A 27,363-nucleotide genomic window follows, 5' to 3' on the forward strand; every position below is an offset into this window, starting at 1 on the left:
ATGTAGGCTTAAAAGACTCATACTTTAAAAAGAAAAAAAAAAGACTCAGAAAAGAAACATAAGGAACTCTTGGGGGAAGGTGATTTCTTAAATCAATATGTCACAGCCTGTCGCTTAAATCAGATTTTATATAGTCTTTATATAAGTCAAAGTTTATGTAAGTAATTATGCTTACATAGTCTAACCTATTCAGTGGCTGCAGTGCAGTATCTGCCATCATATTCACAGCATCCACAAGGCAGATTTGTCTTACGTTTTAACCTGTTTTCAGAATGCCCCAGAAGGATTGATGGCCTAGTGTGATACTTTCTCCAGAATTTATGAGGCAACCATTTTGCAATTGCAACCTTTCCCTATGAAGAAATGAAGCAGTTTGCCCTATAATCAAAACTATATATTTTTCCTTACTGTATTTAGAAAGTGTAGCTCTGTACAGGTTGTTTTTTGTTTTTTTTTTTTTTTTAATCTATCTAGCACAATACTTAGCACATAATAGAAACTCAATTTTAACACTTGTTGACCTGAACTGAGGCACTCACACAAGATTATTGTTTTCATGGCTCTCTTCCACCAGGCAAGTTAGTCTATACTGCACTTTCCCCCTGTGGGAGGTTGTTAGGAACAACCACTTGTAATATTTCAACTTACTGAGGAGCAAATGCAACATATTGAGGTTGGACGTGGAACTCTCTAACCTCTGATTGAAATCAAGTCATCAGGTGTGCAAATGCATGAAATCTTGACGCGCACAGGTCCAAACTTCCTAGTGCCAGTTTCCGTTTGGAATTTGGTCTGTTCTTTTCAGAGGACTTTTACATCTATTATCACGATGGACTTTGACATAACTCTGTGTGTCATAACCAAGTGTGTGGGGTAGGAATAGATGTGAAATTCCAACAGTTACAACTGTGAATTTGGCCTGTGAAAGAATGAAGGCCACAGTGTGAATAAAAGGGTCTCTTTGTCCCATTCTCATTACATTATATGTTCACTCCTAAACTTCTAATGGATCTTTTGTTAATTTTTCAAAAATTGTATTTATTCCGTCCCAGGTGTTCATTGAGGCACTAGGACTACAGTGCCTGTCCACAGGACAGACAGGATCCTGCTCATTTACTAGGGATCTGTTGACTGGAGGTGCTGCCTCCTGGGGCGCCCACTATAGTGCTAGGCAGTGGGTGGGCCCTCACTAGATAATTTTGCTGCTGAGTAAGGTTTGGGAGCAAGTCTGTCCTCTTACGCTGATAAGCAGATCTAGTGGGATTTTATCAAGTGCAGACACATGTCTGTTCATTTTTTAACATCCTCATTATTAATTTTACTGAGAGCCTTATTTGAACAGAGTTGCTAAAACAGTTTTCTAAGATCCTGTGCTCAGTCATAGAACTACAATTTTTTTTTTCTTTAACAATAGAAGCATTACTTAAGTATATTGAATCTCTTTACCAAAGTTTGCTTGGGGCATTCTTTGTAAAAATTAAAATTGTTGAAAGTTTCTAACCTCAGAAGGCAGTGGTCTACCATTCATACCTTGTTAGAAACATGTGAAACTGTGCAGGCAGAAGAAGAAAACCCATTGCTTTTATAAAACACTTTGAAGAGAGTGTCTTTTGTCAGAGGGCTGAGTTGACAAAGTAAGAATACTGACTGTGATCTCTGTGAGTAAGATCCTTTCTGGGACAGCAGGAGCCTTCTCTGTAGGTAATGATGGTGATTGCTTTGAAATGTGCCCCTGAGAACAAGGTGGAAAGACTTCAGAGACTGGGTTTTCTTTTAGACCATCTGCTGTTGTAATTGTCATTTGGCGAGCTGTGCAAGCTTAGAATAAGGATTTGGGTTTCTACTGTAAAGATCAGCAAATGAAATCTTAGTTTAAATTGAGACTTCTACTTTTTAAGATGAGTACGTTTTCCACATGAGCAACGAATTTGCTGAATCACTGTTTGGAGGGTCATTAAAACTGACACTGTCATTTTTCTTGATGTTTATATTCAGATTTTTTGCTTTCCCAATTATAGTAACATCGGCAACAGGAGTTACACAGAAGCATCACCAGATGACGCATTTGGTTTTGTAATAGGAAAAACTTTCAGCCTTAACGTTATTGAATGAATGCTAGAGACTACAGCTAACATGGGAATATGTCATCCTCTTTAAAGAAAAAAAACTAAAGAAAAATGTAATAGCAGTGAAATTTAAAGATTTCGGAATTCTGGAAGGAAGATCTTTTTTAAAAATCACCTGACTACTAGAGTTAATTTTTTACCTAGGGCATAGGGCTGAGTAGACTATCTGTTTAAAGCTAATAGTTTATATTGTTAAAATAGATTATTATCACTTGCAAAGACTGATTAGTGGAAGAATATTAAACATGAAGTTATTGAAAGTTGCAGTTCTCAAGCCTGCAGTAAATCTGTGGTATTTTTAGTGTTTGCCTACGCCAGTTCAATAGGATTTAGAAAAGACAACCTCTTAATGAAAATCCTTTTTGTAAAGTGAGATGAACAGGTGTATAAGGCTTCAAAACTATATTGTTTCCTTTTCTTTTGTGTGTTAAGTAAGAATAAAGGACATTGAATATTCTCTCATTCCCTCCACAAATTATTTAGAAAACCTTCTTGGGCTTACTGCCAGCTTTTGGCTCCTTTTGGTAATGGAAGCCAGATGCTACACAACAGGAAATAAACTTCTTTTTTTTTTTTTTTTAAAGACCAAGAAAGACTTTTGTCTTTAAACTAACAGATGAAGTAATATCCTATTATACAGTGTGACTTCACAGATGCTTTCTTGTAGTTGAGACTTGTTTCGCCAGAATTCTATCCTACACATCCAATGAAATATTTAGAAGACTGAGACTTCAGGTTACTGAGCCAGGCTTGGGTTTTGTTTAACTCAAAATAAGGATTGCGATAAGGACAAGTCTCAAATTCTTCTCTGTTGGATGTTTACTGCAAGAGTGCTATACTTGGCGTCTCTTCTGCGGCAGCGGGAACAGGAAAGGTGCTCCCGGCTGACATTAAGTAACATGGGTAGTTTCCTAACTGAAAGAAATAGCTGTAGATGGTCTCAAATTAGTCTTGCTTCTGAAAGAGGTTTTGGCTCAGCTTTTGGTTGCTGGATAAGAATATCTTTGGTAAGTCTCTGGTCTTTCCCAGTGAGGAGTTACTCACCACTTTATAGCAGGCCAGGAGAGACTTAAGTAATGTCTAGGTAATGTTTGCTTTGTCCTTAATAATTCAGCATAGTGGTTCCTTTATGGGGCTGTGTATACACATTACACACGCTATGAGTGTAAAATAATTATTTCTGGAAATCTCAGCTGTACGTTGTTCCTTTTTCATTTACTGAAAACAAGATAGCAACTTGCCTGGGGTTGTATATGCTTTCCCTGGCAGCACAGGCAGTAAAAGCCAAAGAGCTCAACTCTAGTTTCTCATTGTCATCTAGGAAAACAAGCAGACTGAGGTACTCTGTACCTTAGACAAAGATGTGGACATCCCTGTCAACAAAATTAAAAGTGTGTGGATGTGGATAATGGAGAATCGTGATGAGGGTGAAAGTTAGAATCTGTTGACAGTGGTTTTTCATTTGCTTATTATGACTCACCACGTGGAATTGGTTAGATCACTTCTTAGCATCTTTCTGCTTCTCATTTGAAAATCTGGGTTAACTACCTTGAAAAGATACAAAAAATTAATTTCAAATGTTTGAACAGTTTGTAAAGGGTTTGATGTCTTGTGAGTACAAGATATTATTTCATAGACTTGGTATATGAAGTCTTAAGTACATTAATAGACATTGTTAATATTTAAATCACAAGAGAATGTATTTTGACACTGATCTACCAACAGTATACTGTTTTATTTTAAATGGGTGTAAAATGTTTTAAAATGAGCTGGAGTGGTGTTTCGTGGGTTTTGCTGCCTTGTTTTTTTCCTTCTGAGGGAAAACTAACCAACCACAATGTTAATTATGCCCTCAAATGGCCGCTACCAGGTAACAAAAGTTGCTTTCCAGTTACCACTTATTCTAGGTTAAGCTCTAATATTGGTTTAATGAATTAAATGTTAAACCTTGTTTGTCAACCTCTAAAAATTGTTTTAAAATCATATGTGGTGAGGTTCCCTCTTTTGATAATAAGTGTAATAAGTATATTTTTCAACACGGGTGAAATGACTTTCCAACATCCTTAGAATAAAACCTAAACTTTCCTTACCATGGCCGATTTCTGTAGTCTGAACCGTACCTACTCCTCCAGCTCCCGTACCACTCTCCCCAGTGAGCTTCTGTCACACTGGCTTTATGTTGGGCTGCTGTTGTTCAGTCACTCAGTCATGTCCAACTCTTTGTGACCCCATGGACAGCAGCACGCCAGGCTTCCCTGTCCATCACCAACTCCCGAGCTTGCTCAAATTCATGTCCATCAAGTCAGTGATGCCATCCAACCATCTCATCCTCTGTCATTCCCTTCTCCTTGCACCTTCAGTCTTTCCCAGCATTAGGGTCTTTTCAAATGAGTCAGTTCTTTGCATCACATGGCCAAAGTATTGGAGTTTCAGCTTCAGCATCAGTCATTCTATTGAGTATTCAGGACTAATTTCCTTTAGAATGGACTGGTTGGATATCCTTGCAGACCAAGGGACTCTCAAGAGTCTTCCCTAACACCGTAGTTCAAAACCATCAATTCTTCGGTGCTCAGCTTTCTTTATAGTCCAACTTTCACATGCATACATGACTACTGGAAAAACCATAGCCTTGACTAGACGGACCTTTGTTGGCAAAGTAATGTCTCTGCTTTTTAGTAAGCTGTCTGGGTTGGTCATAACTTTTTTTCCAAGGAGTAAACGTCTTAATTTCATGGCTGCAGTCACCATCTGCAGTGATTTCGAACCTAAAAAAATAGTCTCTCACTGTTTCCCAATCTATTTGCCATGCCGTGATGGGACCGGATGCCTTGATCTTAGTTTTCTGAATGTTGAGCTTTAAGTCAACTTTTTCACTCTCCTTTTTCACTTTCATCAAGATGCTCTTTAGTTCTTCCTCGCTTTCTGTCATAAGGGTGGTGTCTGCATATCTGAGGTTATTGATATTTCTCCTGGCAATCTTGATTCCAGCTTTGTGCTTCATCCAGTCCAGCATTTCTCATGGTGTACTCTGCATATACGTTAAATAAGCAGGGTGACAATATACAGCCTGGACGTACTCCTTTCCCGATTTGGAACTAGTCTACTGTTGCTTCTTGATCTGCATACAGGTGTCTCAAGAGGCAGATCAGGTGGTCTGGTATTCCCGTCTCCTGAAGAATTTTCCAGTTTTTTGTGATCCACACAGTCAAAGGCTTTGGCATAGTCAATAAAGCAAAAGTAGGTGTTTTTCTGGAACTCTCTTGCTTTTTCAGTGATCCAGTGGATGTTGGCAATATGATCCTGGTTCCTCTGCCTTTTCTAAATCCAGCTTGAACATCTGGAATTTCACAGTTCACGTACTGTTGAAGCCTGGCTTGGAGAATTTTGAGCATTACTTTGCTAGTGTGTGAGATGAGTGCAATTTTGCGGTAGTTTGAATATTCTTTGCCATTGCCTTTCTTGTGGAATGGAATGAAAACTGACCTTTTCCAGTCCTGTGGCCACTGCTGAGTTTTCCAAATTTGCTGGCATATTGAGTGCAGCACTTTCACAGCATCGTCTTTTAGGAGTTGAAATAGCTCAACTGGAATTCCATCACCTCCACCAGCTTTGTTCATAGTGATGCTTCCTAAGATCCATTTGACTTTGCACTGCAAGATGTCTGGCTCTAGGTGAGTGATCACACCATCGTGATTATCTGGATCATGAAGATCTTTTTTGTATAGTCCTCTGTGTATTCTGGCCACCTCTGCTTAATATCTTCTGCTTCTGTTAGGTCCACACCATTTCTGTCCTTTATTGAGCCCGTCTTTGCATGAAATGTTCCCTTGGTATCTCTAATTTTCTTGAAGAGATCTCTGGTCTTTCCCATTCTATTGTTTTCCTATATTTCTTTGCATTGATCATTGAGGAAGGCTTTCTTATCTCTCCTTGCTATTCTTTAGAACTCTGTATTCAAATGGATATATCTTTCCTTTTCTCCTTTGCCTTTTGCCTCTTTTCTCAGCTATTTGTAAGGCCTCCTCAGACCATGATTTTGCCTTTTTGCATTTCTTTTTCTTGGGGATGGCCTTGATCACTGCCTCCTGTACAATGTCACGAACCTCAGTCCATAGTTCTTCAGGCACTCTGTCTATCAGATCTAATCCCTTGAATCTATTTGTTACTTCCACTGTATAATCGTAAGGGATTTGATTTAGGTCATACCTGAATGGCCTAGTGGTTTTCCCTACTTTTTTCAATTTAAGTCTGAATTTGGCAATAAGGAGTTCATGGTCTGAGCCACAGTCAGCTGCTGGTCTTATTTTTGCTGACTGTATAGAGCTTCTCCATCTTTGGCTGCAAAGAATATAATCAATCTGATTTTGGTATTGATTATCTGGTGGGTAGAATCTTCTCTTGTGTTGTTGGAAGAGGGTGTTTGCTATAACCAGTGCATTCTCTTGACAAAACTGTTATTAGCCTTTGCCCTGCTTCATTCTGTACTCCAAGGCCAAATTTGCCTGTTACTCCAGGTATCTCTTGACTTCCTACTTTTGCATTCCAGTCCCCTATCATGAAAAGGACATCTTTTTTTGGTGTTAGTGCTAGAAGGTCTTATAGGTCTTCATAGAACCGTTCAACTTCAGCTTCTTCAGCATTACTGGCCAGGGCATGGACTTGGGTTACTGTGATATTGAATGGTTTGCCTTGCAAATGAGCAGAGATCATTCTGTCATTTTTGAGATTGCATCTAAGTACTGCGTTTCAGACTCCTGTTGACTATGAGGGCTACTCCATTTCTTGTAAGGGATTCTTGCCCACAGTAGTAGATATAATGGTAACCTGAGCTAAATTCACCCATTCCAGTCCATTTTATTTCACTGATTCCTAAAATGTCGAATTCCTAAATTGCCATCTCCTGTTTGACCATGTCCAATTTTGATTCATAGACCTAACATTCCATGTTCCTATGCAATATTGCTCTTTACAGCATCAGACTTTACTTCCATCACCAGTCACATCCACAATTGGGTGTTGTTTTTGCTTTGGTTCCATCTCTTCATTCTTTCTGGAGTTATTTCTCCACTGTTCTTCAGTAGCATGTTGGGCACCTGCCGACCTGGGGGGTTCATCTTTCAGTGTCCTATCTTTCTGCCTTTTCATACTGTTAATGGGGTTCTCAAGGCAAGAATACTGAAGTGTTTTTGCCAGTCCCTTCTCCAGTGGGCCACGTTTTGTCCACTCTATTGTTCCAGTTCTGTTGTTTTCCTCTGTTTCTTTGCATTGATCTCAGAGGAAGGCTTTCTTATCTCTCCTTGCTATTCTTTAGAACTCTCCATTCAGGTGTGTTTATCTTTCCTTTTCTCCTTTGCCTTTTGCTTCTCTTCTTTTCTCAGTTATTTGTAAGGCGGCCTAAGGCAAAATGGTTGTCTGAAAATCTGTTTCTTTTTCTTGATGGTTTTGATCACTGCCTCCCGTGTAGTGTTACAAACCTTCATCCTTAGTTCTTCAGGCACTCAGTCTGTCAGATCTAATCCCTTGAATCTATTTGTCACTTCCATTGTATAACTGTAAGGGATTTGATTTAGGTCATACCTGCATGGCCTAGTGATTTTGCCTACTTCAATTTAAGTCTCAATTTGGCAATAATTGTTCATAATCTGAGCCACTGTCAGCTCTTGGTCTTGTTTTTCCTGACTGCATCGAGCTTCTCCATCTTCAGCTGCAAAGAATATAATTAGTCTGATTTCGGTATTGACCATCTAGTGATGTCCATGTGTAAAGTCATCTCTTGTGTTGCTTTAAGACAATGTTTGCTATGTCCAGTGTGTTCTTTTGACACAATTCTGTTAGCCTTTCCCCCTGTTTCATTTTGTACTCCATGACCAAACTTGCCTGTTACTCCAGGTATCTCTTGACTTCCTACTTTTGCATTCCAGTCCCCTATGATGAAAAGGACATCTATTTTGGGTGTTCATTCTAGAAGGTCTTGTAGGTCTTCATAGAACTGTTCAGCTTCTTTGGCATTAGTGGTTGGGGTATAGACTTGGATTACCGTGATATTGAATGGCTTGCCTTGGAAATGAACAGAGATCATTCTGTCGTTTTTGAGATTGCACCCAAGTACTGCATTTCAGACATGAAACTATGAGCCATGTTGGGCCATACAGTGTGCCAGTTTCTTTCCCTTCTTAGGGCCTCTTCCTGGCATTTATGTGTTAAGATCTTCCTCCCTCAAGCTTTAGCTAAAATGTCTTCTAAGAGAGACTTCCATCATGACCTCCTTTCTAAAGTAGAAAATCCTTTGTGCCTTATCACAAAACCTGGAGGGTTTTTTTTCTTCTCTGTCACATAGCACATCCAGTTGATTAACAAATCCTTTTAGCTCTACTTTCAAAACACATCCAGTATTTGACACCTCTACTCATCTCCATCTCTGCCACTCTAGTCTAAGCCACCACGATCGCTCACCCAGTGACTGCAGTATCCCTGTCACCCTACCTCCACCTTAACCCTTTTGGCCAACTTAACCCAAAGCCAGAGTGGAGCTGATCAAAAGCCTTCACGTGGTTCCATTTTACTCAGTGAAAACCAGCATCTTGATCTCCGTAGTTTGGCTTTAACAGCTGGCCATCCTTGGAAGCCCTCTTTGTCTCCTGCTGCCCCAGCCACAAAACGCACACAGACACACGCAGTGTGCTCAAGCCTCATCGGCTGCAGTCCTTATTATCGCCACTCATGCTTCCTCCCAGGGTCTTTGCTCTTCTTCTGCCTCTGCCTCGAATGCTGGTCCCCTCGGTAGATCTATGTGAGGCACCTATTCAGTCCTTCACATCTGGAGTCTAATATCCCCCTTGTTGCCTGTTCTTAAATTTCAACCTCCCATATCCACACTCTTCCTTCCTTTTTTTTTTTAAAGCATTTTTTTGCTATCTAGTATATATTTTCTCATGCTGGTTCTCCCATGAGAGTATAAGCTCCATGAGGGCAGGGAGTTAGCTGAGTTCATTTGTAGATCCCCAGAATGATGTTTGGTATTATTGAATATATGCATACATGTATGGATGAATAGTGTTTATAACAGTTTTCAAGTTTATTTACTTATTTGCTGTCTGACTTCCCCTGTACATCTGGGAGTGTCAGGAAAGCAGGAACTTGATCCGTTTATTCAGCATTCTAGCCAAATCTTAGCATGGTGTCTAGCAACAAAGCAGCAGTATAGTTTGTGTGGTAACTCAGTCATAGCTCACACTTTAATTGCGCTTATGGCAGTCAGCAACAGTCATTGACTTGTGAATCAATGAATACTAATAACTTTGCCTGTGTACTGCTGCTTAGTTTGTGAAGTACTTCCTTGTGTACTATTTCATTTGATTTTCACAATCATATTGACAGGACAGTCATCTCTCTACACAAGAATACTAAATGTAGGGATGTTTAAAGTCACTCTGTTTAAAGCGTTCACTTGGTAAATGGCAGTCAGAACTGAACTCCAGATTTTCCTACTCAGTTCAGTGCATTTTCCACTGTTATCAAAGGACCTCTCCAACTTACTATGCAGAAAAGTGTTTCAGGTACCTATGTTACAACTATTGTCCTTTTTTGTATCAGTGAATTTTTGTTTCTGGGATTGTGTGTAACAAAACTAATGCTGTCGTATATGCACATATGCCTAAAGAGTGTTGAAAAGCGAGGTTTAAAATGGAAATATGGTTCTGTGTTAAATGAAAGTCTGAGCTATGACTGAGTTACCACACAAACTGTTCTGCTGCTTTGCTTATCTAGGTTGGTCATCTTGAAGAAGGAATGAAAAGAAATAGAAAAAATGAGAGAGACCTGTGGTAGTGTTCTTATCACTGATGTCATTTTCCTTTTTTTGGCTTAAGTTTTAGTGCACTGAGAGGGCCAGGGTCTGTCACACACTTGCTTTGACAGTTGTATTCATAGCAGCCAAACTCATGGGACTTTAGGTTTGCCTGTACTTTGGCAGCTAATTATGATCTTAGGTGTCACAATGCTGAATGATCATTCCTGAACAAATGAATACACCTCCATAAAGTGCACCACTATTCTTGACGTCTTGTAAGAGTACATCGAGAGTACCGTACCTGGTAAAAGGCCCCATTGTCACTGAACTTAAGTAGAATCTGGGTTTCCTTCTGTGCCATTCCATCTTCCCCTGGGATCTAACTTAAACTTTATACATTGGGCTGGGTTTTAGTTCATTCTTATTTGAAGCCCTGGTTTATGTAAAATGTTGAAATGAGATCATTTGCACTACCTTAATAAGATTTGCTTGTTGTGCTAGATCTCCAACTTGCTGCTGAGCTTGGGAAGACATTACTGGATCGAAACACAGAGTTGGAGGATTCTCTTCAGCAGATGTACACAACCAATCAGGAGCAGTTACAGGAAATCGAGGTAATTTACTTAATGGGGGAGTTACTTTTGAGGTATTGGCTGTCTCTGCTCTTAAACCAATTGTATTCTACTAAAGTAACACTTGCAATTAAAAGTAATGTTTAATTTATAATGTGGACTTTTTTAGTATAAAGAACCATGGAAAGTGTATAGAGGTTGATTTTTACTGTCTTTAAGCTTTCTCAGTACATAAATCTGCTATGATGAAAGACATTTCTCTCTACCCCCTTGGTGAAGTAAACTTAGAAGTAAATGGTCCAGTATTTACCAATATGTGAAGCAAAGTAAAGCTGTGAATACTATATTTAGTTTTTTATTTTTTTCTTTTAAAAATGAACTATGTAATATTTAAGATTTGCAAAGAGGTACAAGAGAAAAATACAGTGGGTATCCTTATACCCACCAACCAGACTGAGAAAGAAAATTGTCTGTTGAGACTCCCTTTGTAAACCCTGCTTGGCTGCATCCCCTCCCCTTAACCAAACACCATCCTAAATTTGATGAAAATTTTTAAAATTGTAGTACCTGATTTCATAATATGAAAGATGCTAGCTTAAGGCTTTAAAATGGAAGTGCTATCTTGTAAATGGTCCCATTAATGTAGCCCAGCTCTGTGTAGGCCAGGTGACTGTAAAGATGATAGTTATGGATATTAACCAAACAGTTGTCCATCAGAACATTGCATGCCCCAAACTACCCTCCCACCTTAAAAAAGTCTTGCGCTTAAATTGTAACTCCTTCCCCTCAAATTGATACAGTAGAACCAGGACTCTTATAAGTCTATGTGCAGGAAAATGTAGAAGACCTTAGAACACAGAAACCATTCGTCATGGTCAGAACTTACTAGGCTCTGATTATATACTGAAGCAGGTGCTAGAAATGCAAAGTAGAATGACATAGCCCTTGACTTCAGCCGAAATGACAGATTTCCGTTTTTGAATACGAATAAACCTGTCGTTAAAACGAAGACAAATTTATCATCTCAGTATTCTTACTTTTACATGGTGATCATAATTAAGATGCATACAGTAGATTCCCCTCCCCCGTCTCAGGATTTATGAATTTAGCCCATGATGTGACAAAATATGCTTTTATAATTCTAGAAAGGTGTACCTTGTAATGGTATTGAAGTCATCAGCTATCATTTTAAGTATATTCTATATCAGAAGAGCATAGAACTTCCCATACCTAAAGTTGAATTTATTACTCATAGAATTGGGCAGAAAACTAACAATGCAGGAAAACCAGGCATTTTTAAACTGTGATATCCAAGTGTCATACATGGTCAAGAAACTCATTCCTGTTTTGTTTCATGGGCTTTGTTTTTCAACTGATTGGAAGATTTCATAGAGTGGTCCCAGGGCATATACCTGAAGATTATCATATACTGTGTGGTACATTAATTTGAATTTGGGTAGAAACATAGTCTTAATACCTTGTATTGGTGTTTTCCATGTAAGCACTTACAAATCACCATAACTGAATACTGTAGTGAATACTTATTTTAGCACATCTGCCAAATACAGATTTAAAAAGTCCAAATATTTGTACAATTAGAGAATGATGCCTATTTGTTACCGTAAGGATTACAAACACAATTGCTTTATGATCTAAGTTACCTGTCTTTCTACTTTTGTTTTCTGTGGTTATTGAAGATGATTAAACAATTAAAAGAGATCATTGACATTCTGAAAAAAATCCAAAGATCTTTGAGATTCTCCAAATCTATAAATAACACTCCACTAATGTCTTCTGTAAGATTTTTTTTTTTCCTTAAAAAATGTCTGTATTCAAGCTTTCACACAGATGTGGTACTGTGGCCCCAGCAGTCACCTCTCCCCAACCCCTGATTCTTATAAGATATTGAAAAGGATAATAGAAATGTAAGTATCCAGGTCAGACCTTAATGATTAAATAAATATACAATGAACTATATGTGTTAATATAAAGCTAATTGAGTAAGTTTAGCCTGGAGTACTTCTAGAAACACTTCCATAGATCTCTTGTTTCTGTAGTGGAGCACACGGGTCCAGTGGTTCATAGACCAAGTATTGTAGTGTTCAACATTTTACTCTTTATCCAAACCTATTTTTTGAGTAAGAACAAAGATTTCTTCTCTGCCATTATGGTTGACTTTTTTCTTTCTTTCTCTTTATAAATGGCTTCCTGAAAGTCAATAAGGAGTGGGATGAAATGGAGATGAAATGACAATTCTGTCTCAACCCACTTACCAGCCAGGGGCCTCCTACAGACTAGACTTACTGCCTGCTCGATTTATACCTGTGTCCAGGCAGACTTGCAGATCACGACAGACTTCCAAGATCTCTGTCCAATAGTCTATACCACGGATGGCCTGAACACTCGTAAAAGTAACCAGGCAGCTGAAGAACCTAATTCTCTACTACATGATGACCCATGCAGTGTGTATAGTGTCTCTTATCATTGTACCCTTGGAGAGCCCCCTAAACTTTATAAGGACTCTTCCTTTCATTCAAACCTGATGTCTTTTTTTCTCTTTTAAGTAAACTTTAGGAAAAAATATGCATACAGAAAAAAACACAAATGCTAAGTCAGATAATTTTCATAAACATACCCTTGCAGCCAACACCCAGATGAGAAATGAGAAAGTGGGCTTCCTTGGTGGCTCAATGGTAAAGAATCTGCGTGCCGGTCCGGGAAGATCCCACATACCGTGGAGCAGCCAAGCCCTGTGCCACAGCTATTGAGCCTGAGAATCGCCAATTCAGCCTGAGAGCCCAGATGCCTGTACAACTGCTGAAGCCCGCTCAGTTGGTAAAGAATCTACCTGCAATGGAGCTTTTTCCCTGTGCCCTGAGAAGGAAATGGCAACCCGACTCTGCAACAAGAGAAGCCACCACAATGAGAAACCCATGCATTACAATGCCACCTCTGAACATCATGCAGCTAGAGAAAAACTCCTAAAATCCTGTCTTCCATTTCAACTTAATTGCAGCAATGAAGACTGTGGGGTCTCTTAAGACAGCCAAAATTTAAAAAAAAGTAAAAAATTAAAAAAAACACTGATGAAATAAGGACATTATCAGCTCTTCCCAGTCACCCCACTCAAACTATTTACACTAAATACAGAATAAAATCACAGACTGATAAAAGTGGAGAGGGAAACACTAATGACAAGACTGAATTTTTCTTATATTAGTTTAGCCTATCTTTGAACTTTGTTCACAAATAAATGTTCTGAGTCAAACTTGTTCAAAATATGTTTTAAACTAACTTTTTAGAATGTTCATTGGAAATTTTCCTGATTTGAAAAGTAATACGTGATCATATTTTAAATTTAGAAAATATATTGAAAACCAAAAAGGAACCTCTGTACCAACCCAGAGAAATTTTAAATCAGCCAGAAAATAGTCCTGGAACAAACTACTCAAGAGTGGATGAAGAATGATGAGGAACTGGTGAAAATACTAGGATAAAATCCCCAAAACTGTGACTCATTATGGAAATAGACAACTAGGAAACTGGCAAAGGATATTTTCTCAGTAGAACTACAAGTATGCTCTCAAAAGCTGTTCGTGGGTTTCAAACAGTCCTCATAAATATTGATCAGTATTTTGTTAGGCATTGTGTCTTTTAAAAAAAAAATAACCTTTGAAACTAATGATTGGCTCCAGAGATGCCTATGTAGCCTGTGTGGCTTTTATTCAGCAACTAATTTTTCAAGATTCCAGAGCAAGTTTTTTTTTTTCTTGGCTGAAGAGAAGGAGAGAAGCTTTGGAGAATAATGAGATCTGACACCATCAAACACAATTGGATTCTCTTAAAGTTTCTGACAGTTGTGTGAGCAGCCTACAGCCTTGAGTAAAACTGCTGGAAACCTGCTTGGAAACCTGCATTATCCCCACAGGAGTCAAAAGAGTCTGGCCTTAGGGGCCCTTATTTCAAGAGCTCATGTCTTCCTTGAAAATTTTAGCATTTTGTGCTTCCCCTACTACATTTATCAATATTCTACTGTGTATTATACTTATTTCTTGATTTGTTCTATTCTCCTTCTCTCCCCGCCCCCCTTACCTAACCATTTTCCACTGCAACTTTGAAGGCTGTTGCTGTGTTTATTCATGGTCTTTCAAACATAGTAGATGATAAATGAGTACTTGTTCAAATCAGTATCTTAACAGAGGACAGATAAGCAGTTTACAAAGCACTTCCAATAATTCCTAAATGTTTCCACCTCTGGAGATTTTGAAAGGAAGTGGAAGGAGCTCTGACCTCAGTGTTAGAAGATTCAGACCTAAACCCTCAATTCCATACCAAATAGCTAGACTTTCATTTCAGTTCAGTCCAGTCACTCAGTCATGTCCGACTCTTTGTGACGCCATGGACTGCAGCACGCCAGACTTCCCTGTCCATCACTAACTCCCGAAGCTGGCTCAAACTCATGTCCATCGTGTCGGTGATGCCATCCAACCATCTCATCCTCTGTCGTCCCCTTCTCCTCCCGCCTTCAGTCTTTCCCAGCATCAGGGTCTTTTCAAATGAGTCAATTCTTCACATCAGGTGGCCAAAGTATTGGAGTTTCAGCTTCAGCATCAGTCCTTCCAATGAATATTCAGGGCTGATCTCCTTTAGGATGGACTGGTTGGACCTCCTTGCAGTCCAAGGGACTGTAAAGAGTCTTCTCCAATACCACAGTTCACAAGCATCAATTCTTTGGCACTCAAGTTTCTTTATAGTCAAACTTGCATATGCATACATGACTACTATGGAAAAACCATAGCTTTAACTAGACGGACCTTTGTTGATAAAGTAATGTCTCTACCTTTTAGTAAGCTGTCTGAGTTCGTCCTGACTTTTCTTCCAAGGAGTAAGTGTCTTTTAATTTCATGGCTGCAGTCACCATCTGCAGTGATTTTGGAGGCTAAAAAAATAAAGTCTGTCACTGTTTCCACTGTTTCCCCATCTATTTGCCATGAAGTGATGGGACCAGATGCCATGATCTTATTTTCTGAACGCTGAGCTTTAAGCCAACTTTTTCATTCTCCTTTTTCACTTGCATCAAGAGGCTCTTTAGTTCTTCTTTGCTTTCTGCCATAAGGGTGGTGTCATCTGCATATCTGAGGTTATTGATATTTCTCCCAGCAATCTTGATTTCAGCTTGTGCTTCATCCAGTCCAGTGTTTCTCATGATGTACTCTGCATATAAGTGAAATAAGCAGGGTGACAATATACAGCCTTGACATACTCCTTTCCCGGTTTGGAACCAGTCTGTTCTGGTTCCAGTCAGACTCCTTTGTTATTCCATGTCCAGGTCTAACTGTTGCTTCTTGACCTGCATACAGATTTCTCAAGAGGTAGGTCAGATGGTCTGGTATTCCCATCTCTTGATGAATTTTCCACAGTTTGTTGTGATCCACATAGTCAAAGGCTTTGGCATAGTCAATAAAGCAGAAGTAGATGTTTTTCTGAAACTCTCTTGCTTTTTTGATGTTCCAATGGATGTTGGCAATTTGATATCCTTTTCTAAATCCAGCTTGAACATCTGGAAGTTCACGGTTCACATACTATTGAAGCCTGGCTTAGAGAAGTTTGAACATTACTTTGCTAGCATGTGAGATGAGTGCAATTGTGCAGTAGTTTGAGCATTCTTTGGCTAGATTTTAGGCCAATGAATTACCTCTCAGATCCTGTTTGCTCTGCTGTGTAATGGCGATAAGAACGCTTGCACGACATTATAGCACAGGGCTGTTGTGAGGTGATGAAATGATATATACACTTATATATATGTAAGTGTATATATTTTGGACAGTATGAATTGTTGCCCTGTTGATCCGTGTTTCAAGAATTTTAGTAATGAAAGAATCTTAATTCTGAAAAAAATAAATCCTTTTCAATTACTGGAAAGTAGATCTAAAGTAGAACAAGCAAAGCTTTTTATAATGAGATTATAAGTGGTTTTTATTTTCATATTTCATACTTTTTAACTTTTTCCTAAATTTCCTCCAAGGGAAATGTAATATTTTAATTAGGGAAGAGAGGCTTTTCAAAGGTAGTGGAAAACATTTCTTCAGTGTTACAGAATGTCATTTTGATACTAAGTTCAGAGGAGTTGGGCTGTAATCTTTAATATAAGGATAATCCCAGCACTACATAAAAGCCAAATTTCCATTCCATTCCTTATGAGTGTTTGGCTGTGTCTATCTTTTCCAGCATTCCAGGTCAGGTTCTACAGTTGCAGATAGGTGTTAATATAATCCTTCTGGCCTTTTTCAAAAGTTTGCCTCAATTGTAAAGGCAGCCTACTTATAGCTTTTTCATATAACCTGAACCTTATACTCCTGAAATGCGTATACTCCTTGAGGTGACATTTTGTACATATTCTAAGACGTTTGGGAGACAACCCACGGAACTTAAACTTTGATACTCTTGCCTTTAAGTTGACATTTTGCCTATGATTTTGCTACCCCCATGTTCCCCTTCTGCCACTGTTTTGCTTAAATATCCCCTCATCACTCTCCCCTGTTTAATATGGCAAATACTTGCGTACTCAAGCTCTTTTTGGCACTTGGATTTTAGGATCTCTGCAGTCCAGGCAGATTCATTTGAGGCTGTGATCAAAGATTCTGAATTGAAAAAACCAAAACATAGGAAGCATAGCCATGCCTTTAAATGAAGGGTAGAAAATAAGGGTAGAAATAACCCATTTCCTTGTAGAATTGGAAAAATTTCATTAAATACTAATTTGATGTTTTAGAGGCCAACCTTAAAGCAATGTCTGACTACATGGATTCTGATTCTCTGGTCTCATATCACTGCTTGCTGAGAGGGCTCAACATTTTTCTTAGAAGTTGCTGACCAGTTTAGGCAGACTCCCTTGTTAGGTAATCTATCACAGAGTCTTGGAGAAGTGAAGGGCTTTTCTGATTAGCTTTGATTTAATAATAATAATAAGATTAAACTCCTACTACATGAAAACAAGCTCCCTGCCAGTCTTCAGATTGTTCTTAAAGCCAAGTCACCTAAAACCAAAATATCACAAGTTCTTCCCAAACGGTTTCATTGTGTTTTCCCACCACCCACAGGTTTTTATATATCAAATAAGGGGGACCTACTGTAGTTTTCTAAACAGCCTCTTTGTACTTATTTACATACTGAATTGCTTCCTTTATCCTGGCCACAAATCTAATTTGAACATTGTATCTTTAGAAAGGTTAAATATCTTGGGGCCCATGTAAGAGAGACTTGTTAAAAAAAAGTCTGTTTCAGATTGGTGGGGCATAGCTGTGCCATGGGGAATAAACACAGAGAAATTATCTGTAAATAGAACTGGGGGGAAGAATTAGTAAATAACCAGGGCCTCTTCCCAAAAGGGCTATAGCCAAAGCTCTTCTTAGCCTCTCTGAATGATCCTCTCAACATTCCAGCAGTCTGAGTTGTGGTACCAGGCGTGATAAGCTATTGTGAAGAGAGGTCTAGAAATTGTCAGTTACCAATATTTTTTTAGTCCCTATTGTGGATCAAGAATTGTGCTAAATGGACTAGATATATAAGAGGCTTCCCTTCTTCAAGGAGGATTAGAAAGACATGTTAACAAGTGAGCAGTTTGGTTGTTTATTAAGTGCAAAGTGTTTTGAGAGAAATTATTCCATAACATCTTACGGAAAAACCCAAACAAACTTTTTGGCCAACCCAACAATAGCGTCCTTTGGGAGTGGTCCCGCTTTAAATGGGGTGGCCTAGAAAGGCTTCTGAAGCCTTTATGTTTGCATGGAGGCCTAAAGGATAATTTTTAAAGTCTTAGCCATCTTTATGCTATGGATCCCTTTGGCTTTCTAGTGACTCTTTGATGACCCTCTTAAAATACATAAAATACACAGAATTACAAAGGGAATTGGTTATATTGAAATGACTATAAAAATACTGAAAAAATAAATTTCTGATATATTAACATGTGTTTATTAATACATTAAATATCAAAATCAAATGGTAATCTAAAAATTGTAATTTCAAATAGTGATGAAATGAATCAGGATTTCTGCAACCACTGTCATGTGATAACTGTGGTTTCTGGAGGTGATGAACTCCTAAGGATTCCTCATACTACTGGTGGTTTGTTGCTTCCATTCCTAATTGAAGAAAATGCTAAATTTCAGTTAGAAGTTAGTGAAAATGAAGGTATAACTTTTCTTCCAACCAAGTTCTTGGATCCTCTCAATTCTACCCAGGGACCTCAGGTCAAGAACTGCTGGATTAGATGAAGCCAGCCAGGAAAAGTGAGGCCCTGGGAGAGGGGAGAGGAGGATGACAAAGGCCCTAAAAGGAAGAGCGAGCTTGCCTTAGCGTGAGACAACTCCACAATTTCAAGATAAAGTTAGCCCCTGAGTGTGAAATAAGGACTACAAATGAAACTAGAAAAACCATTAAGAGACAGGCAAATGTTAATGCTGAAACATAACAGATGATATTAAGGCATTGTTGGGGTTTTTAAAGGTATGATTTGAATTGTGGTTAAAATGAAGTCTTATCACTTAGAGATATATAAATATGTATATTTAAGCTGTCTTGGATTTGCTTTAAATTGACTGGGGCTTGGGGGAATAGAAGAGATGAAACAAGACTGTGTACTGACAGTTGTTGAAATTGGATGATGTGATGACGGTTTGTTAGACCATTTTTTCTGCATTTATTGTATGTTTGAAGTTATCCATTTAAAGTTTTTAAAAATGCAGTAGATAAGCCATCTGTAGAGAGTATTTGTGTGGACTGAAAATTTAGGAAGGAGCACTCACAATTAAGTAGTATATGAGGGCTTTCCTGGTGGCTCAGACAGTAAAGAATCCACCTGCAATGCAGAAGACCCAAGTTCGATCTCTGGGTTGGGAAGATCCTCCTGGAGAAGGGCATGGCATCCCACTCCAGTATTCTTGCCTGGAGAATTCCATGGACAGAGGAGCCTGACAGGCTACAGTCCATGGGGTCGAAAAGAGTTGATTTCAAGGAATTATGACTGTAGGAACATGTCACAGTATAACATGATAAAGAATGGTGTTGTGATGCAGTTAAAATACAGCCTAATTTTATTGAATAATTGCAAGTTGTTCATTGTTGATCCAAGTGAATGTTTATGTCTCCTAGACCCATGAGAAAGAGACATTGGTTTGGAGGAGGGGAGGCTTCCAGGATTTTCCATTTCTGAGATCAACATTTTTCTAATAAGTGTGATCCACAGACCACTTACACTAACATCATCTGGGGTTTTTACTAAAAATGCAGAATCCTGGTTCAATCCCAGTCTCATGGACTCAATTTTAGGGGAAAGGGGCCCAGGTTCTTATACTTTTATAAATCCCCTAGATGAATTTTAGCACATGAAAAGTTTGAAAACTTAACTGTAAATAAGAATGAAATAGCTGCTCTTATTGAGCAGTTTTACATTTGCAAGATGGCATGCTGAACCCTTCCCCAGGTGATGAAGAAATTTCACCTTAGAAAAACTGAGTTACTTATAGGAGTCATCCAACTGGAAATGGCAAAGTGGGACTCCAAACCAAATTCCAACCCCACAGCCTGTGCTCTTAGCTACTCTACTGCTGCCTCCCGTCAGGCCATCTCTCTCCTCTGGTCCTCTGTCCACCAAGACTTCCATGGGCACTGGCCTCCCACCTGCTCTTTAGGGGCAGATCCTAAGGAGGATGTGAATAATCCAGTTACTGGGCAGTTATATCTCTTGTTGTAAATTAATAGTGTCTGGTCTATGCTGCCTGCAATGCAGGAGTTGCAGGTTCGATCCCTGGGTCTGGAAGATCCCCTGGAGAAGGAAATGGCAACCCACTCCAGTATTCTTGCCTGGGAAATGCCATGGACAGAGGAGCCTGGTGGGCTACGGTGCAGTGGGTTGCAAAAGAGTCAGACATGACTTAGTGACTAAACACACACTCGCTGTGTATTAGACTTAGATTTTTGTGAATTGTCCCAAAGAATACTTGAAACCTTTGTTGTTTAGTCGCTAAGTCATGTCTGACTCTTTGTGACCCCGTGGACTCAGCACACCAGACTCCTCTGTCCTCCTCTGTCACCTGGAGTTTGCTCAAGTTCGTGTCTATTGAGTCAGTGATGCTATCTTAATGATCTCATACTCTGGTGCTCTCTTCTGCTTTTGCCTTCAGTCTTTCCCAGCATCAGGGTCTTTTCCAATAAGTCTGCTCTTCGCATCAGGTGGCCAAACTATGCTTCAGCTTTAGCATCAGTCCTTCCAATGAATATTCAGGGTTGATTTTCTTTGGGATTGACTGGTTTGATGTCCTTGCAGTCCAAGGGATTCTCAAGAGTCTTTTCCAGCACAATTTGAAAGCATCAATTCTTTGGCGCTCAGCTTTCTTTATGGTCCAACTCTTACATCTGAACAGGACCACTGGAAAAAACCATAGATTGACTATACAGATCTTTGTTGGCAAAGTGATGTCTCTGCTTTTTAATATGCTTTCTAGATTTGTCATAGTTTCCTTCCTCGGTCATGTCCAACTCTTTGTGACCTCATGGACTATAACCCACCAGGCTACTCTTTCCATGGAATTTTCCTGGCAAGAATACTGGAGTGGGTTGCTATTTCCTTCTGCAAGGGATCTTCCCAACCCAGGGATCAAACCCAAGTCTCCCACATCTCCTGCATTGCAGGCAGATTTTTTATTGCTGAGCCACAGGGGAAGCTCTACTTGAGAGCTTATAATTGACATAAAGCAGCCTGCAGCATGTCTGCAGCTGTTAAACACATTTCTATATTGTAAATCTTTTTTCCACTCCAGTGTTCTGAAGAGATTGAACACATTCCCTCAGTGACGGGAACCCACCAGGACATTGCCAGCCAGAGGGAAGGGTTAAGGGCACACCTCTAGGAGAGGCTGGTGGGGATTGAGGGAGTGGAGTGAACAGGCTTTCACAGGGGCTATGCCTTGTGCTCATTCCCTCTCATTTAATACTTTCAGTCCTACAAAGTGAAAGTCGCTCAGCTGTGTCTGACTGTTTGAGACTCCATGGACTCTACAGTCCATGGAATTCTCTAGGCCAGAATACTGGAGTGCATAGCCTTTCCCTTCTCCAGGGGATCTTCCCAACCCAGGGATCAAACCCAGGTCTCCCACATTGTATGTGGATTCTTGACCAGCTGAGCCACAAGGGAAGCCCAAGAATACTGGAGTGGGTAGCCTATCCCTGCTCCAGCGGATCTTCCCGATCCAGGTTGAGTCAACCGGGGTCTCCTGCATTGCAGGCGGATTCTTTACTAACTGAGCTATGAGGGAGGCCCCTTCAGTCCTACAAGGTAGGTACTAACTGATCCACAATTCATTTTAAATTCGGAACCTAAAAAGCTCTATAAAAACAAGGTTTTTTTTGCCCAAGTGCAGCAAATTCATTTGACAGCAAACCTTCACCTCAACTTGCATGAGGCTTCCTGTAACCTTCACTCATACTCTCTGAGGAGAGCATTACATCTTGATGATAGGGCTTTGCCCAGCCCTCACTGAGGATGGTATAAAGTGTGTGTTGTCTTCCTAAAATTCAAAGAATTTTCCCAAGCATTCTCAGCCAAGAGTTTCAGGGGTATGAAAAGATATGAGAATGAAGTGTTTTCTCAACACCTTGCTACTGACCTGTGTAAATAGGTTTGAAAAAAGACCTCAAATAGTTTTTCAACCCTGCCACACTGGCATTTAAAGAGCCCATTGAAAGTCATGTAGCCTGTTCTTTGAAAGAAGTCCATTAGCTTTGCAAATACTTAACAGATGTGTCTGAAGATCCTCCGGAAAGTATTTTTAAAGTTGTGTCTTCGGTTTGTTACCATTTGGTCATTGGTAATGCTTCAGACTTAGCTTTTGCCTCTTTCTGGTTGTGCCCCCAGAGAAATATTATGACTGTTTCATTTGGAATAGATAGTGTTTCATGGTCTTCAAGTGGAGTCCAGTGGCAGGGGGAGTCAGGGAGATGTGGGGGGTAGGGAATCAAGGTAATGTGGCAGCGAGGCGTTAAAATTGTGATTATTCTCCTTTATCCTCGGCCAGTTGGAAAGCACCCTTAGCAAAATAAATAATCTGGCAGATTTCTCACAAATAAGGAGGATTATGGTGACAACATTCTCACAGAATTAAAAATATTGTTGAATAATACTAAGTTAAAGTATCTTTTTCTGGTTAAGTCAATATTTTTTTCCCCTATTCTTTGTCCAGAATATCTCACCTAGAAGAAAGAAATCAAATATTTTTCAAGCAAAAATCATCTAAAATCCTCCCTCTTAGGCTTTCCTTATTTCTGTAAAATATATTTTTGCTTAAACTTTGATGATGTGTTCCAAGCTTTTTCTCTTGGGGATTGTCATGTCTTGCCTGGATTTTCCTGTCAAATATTAATTTTATGTGTGTTTTGTGCTTTATAAGAGTAGGCCAGCCTAAAGTGTATTTGGTGAGCTTTAGGGGAATGAAACATAAAGGACGGCCTGTACTCCGCTCCTTTTAAGAAAAGTAGTTTAATTGAGATTTTAAGTTCTTCATTTCGTAAAATAAACTTGTGGTGTTGTGGTATAATGAAAACTATATATTTGACCTTTATCCCCATGTCCTGAATCCCTTGGCATTTCCTGAATGATAGAATGAGACTGGTTGCCAGAGGAGCCGACCACATGATTAGAGGGTTAGAACTTTCAGCCCCGTTGCCAGCCTCTACAGAGGGGTCAGGGACTGGAATCAAGTTTGTTCACCAGTGGCCCATGATTTAATTAATCATGCCTGTGCCATGAAGCTTCAGTAAAACTCTGAAAGAAGACTAAGGGGTTTCCAGGGAGGGTGGTGCCTCTGAGAAGAATAAAGCTGTAAGTAAATCCCCTTCCCAAGCTCTCTTGTTGTTTTAGCAGATTATTGAACCTGAGGGGAGGTCATGGGAATTCCCAAATTTATAGCTATTTGGTCGAAAGGACGGGTGGTCCCTAGGACTTACCTCTGGTACCTAAATTGGGGGCAGTTTTGTGGAACCGAGCCCTTATCACTCCAGGTAGTGTCAGAATTGAATTGCAGGATACATTCTGTATTATACCTGCATACTGCAGGTATCCTACGTGTTTAATGTGTAACCTGGTCACAATTATCTCTTCCAGTATCTGACCAAGCAGGTGGAGCTTCTGCGGCAGATGAATGAACAGCACGCAAAGGTTTATGAGCAATTAGATGTCACAGCGAGGGAACTGGAGGAAACAAATCAAAAGCTCGTTGCTGACAGCAAGGCCTCACAGCAAAAGATTCTGAGGTATATTTTTTAGAATCCATTGAAGAAGCCCTAGGGGAAGTCATTTAGTATAAACTAGAATAGAACATGGCTGTAGTGGGTTCAGGTCAGCATGGGGTAAGCTTTAATTTAATTCTCTATGGAGAATAGAGATTAAATAGAAGTCTTTTCCAATTACAAAAGCCCAGTTTGAGTGGTTGCCAGCTAAGCTCTCCTCACTGCTTATGCCTTTAATTTAATATGACAAGCTGCAATTGGCTTCTGTCTGTTCCTCACAGTCTGACTGAAACAATTGAATGCCTGCAAATGAACATTGATCACCTCCAGAGCCAAGTGGAGGAGCTGAAATCATCTAGCCAAAGGAGAAGGAGCCAGGGGAGGCATGACCAGGAGAAATCGGCCCCCAGCTTCTCGTCTTTGAAAGAGCTGTATGACCTCCGCCAGTAAGAGCCCACCTTCCATTTGCAAGCAGGAGAACATCTCGTGTCATTGGCACATTCTGGATCCCAGTAGATTAAAAGTGCCCTTTGAGGAAATGCCACTTGGCTATCAGGCCGCCAGTGGTTTGAACAAAACCACTTACACATACAAGTGATAGTTGCTGCTGTTGTTGTTGTTTAGTCCAGTTGAAATTTCAGTAAAACAAAATCCAGGCAAGCAGAAGGCTTGTTTTTTTTCTTGCCTGCAGAAAAGCCTTTTACAATTTAGACTTTGGAGATTGAATCTTCATTTAAGAACTATTTCTTGAACACCTGTGGTAAGGCAGGTGCTATGCCAGATGTGAGGAGTGGTGAGCAAAACAGACATAGTTCCTGCCCTCATGGAGCTTTCGGTCTCAGGAAGAGGCAGGTAGCACATAAGTATAGTTACAAGTTGCCCAGGACTCTGACCAGGCGAGAGACCAGCTCGTGCATTTGGAGGGCCTCAGCTTGACTGTTCATCAGATCGCCGTCAGGCCTAATCAGAATCTCTAGGTGTGAGTAAAAGGCTATTCAGGTGATTCTGATGTATGTTCTTGGTTTAAAATCACTGCAGCAATGGTTCTCAATCTTAGCTGCATATTATGACTCATAGGAAGAGCTTTAAAAAATACAAACCCTCTAGTCCATGTGGCAGACCAGCTAGGTCAGAATCTGTGGGGTGGGACCCAGGCGTCAACTGTTTTAGGACTGCCCAGGTGATTCTAATCTGCAGCCAAGACTGAGCACCACTGGCTGTTCTGATCTCCTTGAACAGTCTCAATCATACTACTGGTCTTTGGGAATGGATGTTCTGTAGCATTTTTAATGTTTTAAAAAAAATTAATTACAAAAGTTGTGTTTTCTTCCATGTGTTGTCAGTCTCACACATTCATTTTAGCCACTGCTCTAGGGTGGAATAGGCAAAAAATCAGTCATATCACAGCTCCTCAAAAATACGTAGTTGGAAAAAAATCATCAGCCTCCCTCTTTGCATTCTCAGTCGGCCTGTGTAAGAGTCTTTCAATATTTCCCCCAGGCACTTCGTGTACGATCATGTGTTTGCCGAGAAGATCACTTCCTTACCAAGTCAGCAAAGCCCCGATGAGGAAGAAAATGAGCATTTGAAGAAAACAGTGACAATGCTGCAGGCCCAGCTGAGCCTGGAGCGGCAGAAGCGGGTGACCATGGAGGAGGAATACGGGCTGGTGCTGAAGGAGAACAGCGAGCTGGAGCAGCAGCTGGGGGCCACGGACGCCTACCGAGCCCGCGCGCTGGAGCTGGAGGCGGAGGTGGCCGAGATGCGGCAGATGTTGCAGGCGGAGCATCCTTTTGTGAATGGGGTGGAGAAGCTGGTGCCGGACTCTCTGTTTGTCCCTTTCAAAGAGCCCGGCCAGAGCCTGCTGGACGAGATGCTCCTGACGGTGCCCGAAGCGCACAGGAAGCCCCTCAAGCGTAGTAGCAGCGAGACGGTGCTGAGCAGCCTGGCGGGCAGCGACATCGTGAGGGGCCACGAGGAGACCTGCATCCGCCGGGCTCAGGCGGTGAAGCAGAGGGGCATCTCCCTTCTGCACGAGGTGGACACACAGTACAGCGCCCTGAAGGCGAAGTACGAGGAGCTGCTGAAGAAGTGCCAGCAGGAGGAGGACAGCCTGTCCCACAAGGCTGTGCAGACCTCCCGGGCTCCGGCCAAGGACCTGGCTGCCCTGAACGCCCAGCGCACGCCCAGCACCCTCAGCTGGGTCCCAGCCTCTGTCACCCCAGAGCCCATCAGCTCCCCCACCACCTCGACGCCGCCAGAATACAAAGCGCTTTTTAAGGAGATCTTTAGTTGCATCAAGAAAACTAAACAGGAAATAGATGAACAGAGAACCAAATACCGATCTCTCTCCTCTCATTCCTAAGTGAACCACCGGCTCCAGGACTAACTGGCCTGCTTCCTGTTACCTCTCTCTCCCACTCACACAGTGTGTGTCGACCCCAAAGCCTGATGTTGCTCCTGATGTTGGCCTCGTTGCTTTGCTTATTTATTAGCAAATGTGTAGAGTGAGGAAGGAAGGTGCTCCCTGGTGGCAGGTGTATAATCCAGTTCGTTTAAGCTCCTCAGGAAATCCCATGACAGACTGGCCTCTGGCTAGCGCGATGATTAGGTTGCAGTTCCTTGAAAAGCCGCAGGGCCAGTGGAGGGAGGGTCTGTGCCCCTGGAGAAGCAGGCCTGGAGTAACTGTAGTATATAGTATATATAATATAGTGTATATTATATAGGGGAAATGGCAGAGTTGAAACAACGCCAGTGCAGTTCCTGCTGCCTTCTTGCTTAACTTCTCAAAACTATGTAGAAGTTAGACGGCTGCCACATGAAAAGGTCTTTCACAAACACTTGGATACTGTGAATTCATGAAGAAGAATGTTCAGGAGAAAGCAGGGGTCCCATCCAAAGCAAATGGCATTAACAAATACTCCAAGCCTTTGAGTTCATTACATCTGCTACCAGTGGAACTGTGACTGACGGGTAATCCTAATATATCTCAGTCCAGCTGAATACCAAATTGAAAGGGCAGGCTCTGGTTGGCCCAGTTAGCTTGTTAGCAGAGCCCTGGAGGGCCTTCTCCCCACATTCAAATGTTTGTACTCAAAAGCTATAGTGGCTAGGATAGGCAAATCATTCTTTTCTTAAATTCACAGTAAAGGGGCAAGATGGAACCCTCACCCCCGCTGTGCTGTCTGAGCTGGCTAGCCCACTGGTCTCAAGCTGCTCCTACTCACTTCCTACCATTCCTATACATGTTTGTGACTTGCTGCAGAAATGCCTATCTGCCACTTTATATTAAACAGTGTTGATGTCCTGACTGTGGAAATACACTTGTTCTCTCACTTGCATACTTTTAATTTAAAACTATTTAAGAAAACTGAGTTCCATTTATTGTATATATTTTTCTAAAAACCAAATAAAATTACCTATGAAAATGAACAAATGGATAAATTCCTTGTTATTTCAATCTTAAGCCATTTCACTGTTATTACCAACTGTTTACTTTTCTTCTTCCAACAGAATCTCTCTGGGAAGAATTGATAGTGATTTTTTTTCCATTTCCATTTTTCCCATTCTTTGGGATTGTGTAGTAGCACAA

The 27,363-nt window shown here is 40.5% G+C and overlaps 1 protein-coding gene across 1 annotated transcript in view; it reads left to right on the forward strand.

Annotated features, from left to right (window-relative positions):
• Positions 1–27,363, forward strand: part of CDR2 (cerebellar degeneration related protein 2) — a 28,856-nt gene extending 1,493 nt beyond the window's left edge. Inside the window, exons 2-5 of the mRNA XM_005904467.2 lie at positions 10,417–10,529; positions 23,647–23,795; positions 24,053–24,217; positions 25,272–27,363. Of these exons, the coding sequence (XP_005904529.2) occupies positions 10,417–10,529; positions 23,647–23,795; positions 24,053–24,217; positions 25,272–26,136 (1,292 nt within the window). The 3' untranslated portion in view covers positions 26,137–27,363. The remainder of the gene's footprint in view (positions 1–10,416; positions 10,530–23,646; positions 23,796–24,052; positions 24,218–25,271) is intronic.

The sequence above is a fragment of the Bos mutus genome, chromosome 25 (genome assembly GCF_027580195.1).
Source record: "Bos mutus isolate GX-2022 chromosome 25, NWIPB_WYAK_1.1, whole genome shotgun sequence".
In the NCBI taxonomy this organism is placed as follows: domain Eukaryota; kingdom Metazoa; phylum Chordata; class Mammalia; order Artiodactyla; family Bovidae; genus Bos; species Bos mutus.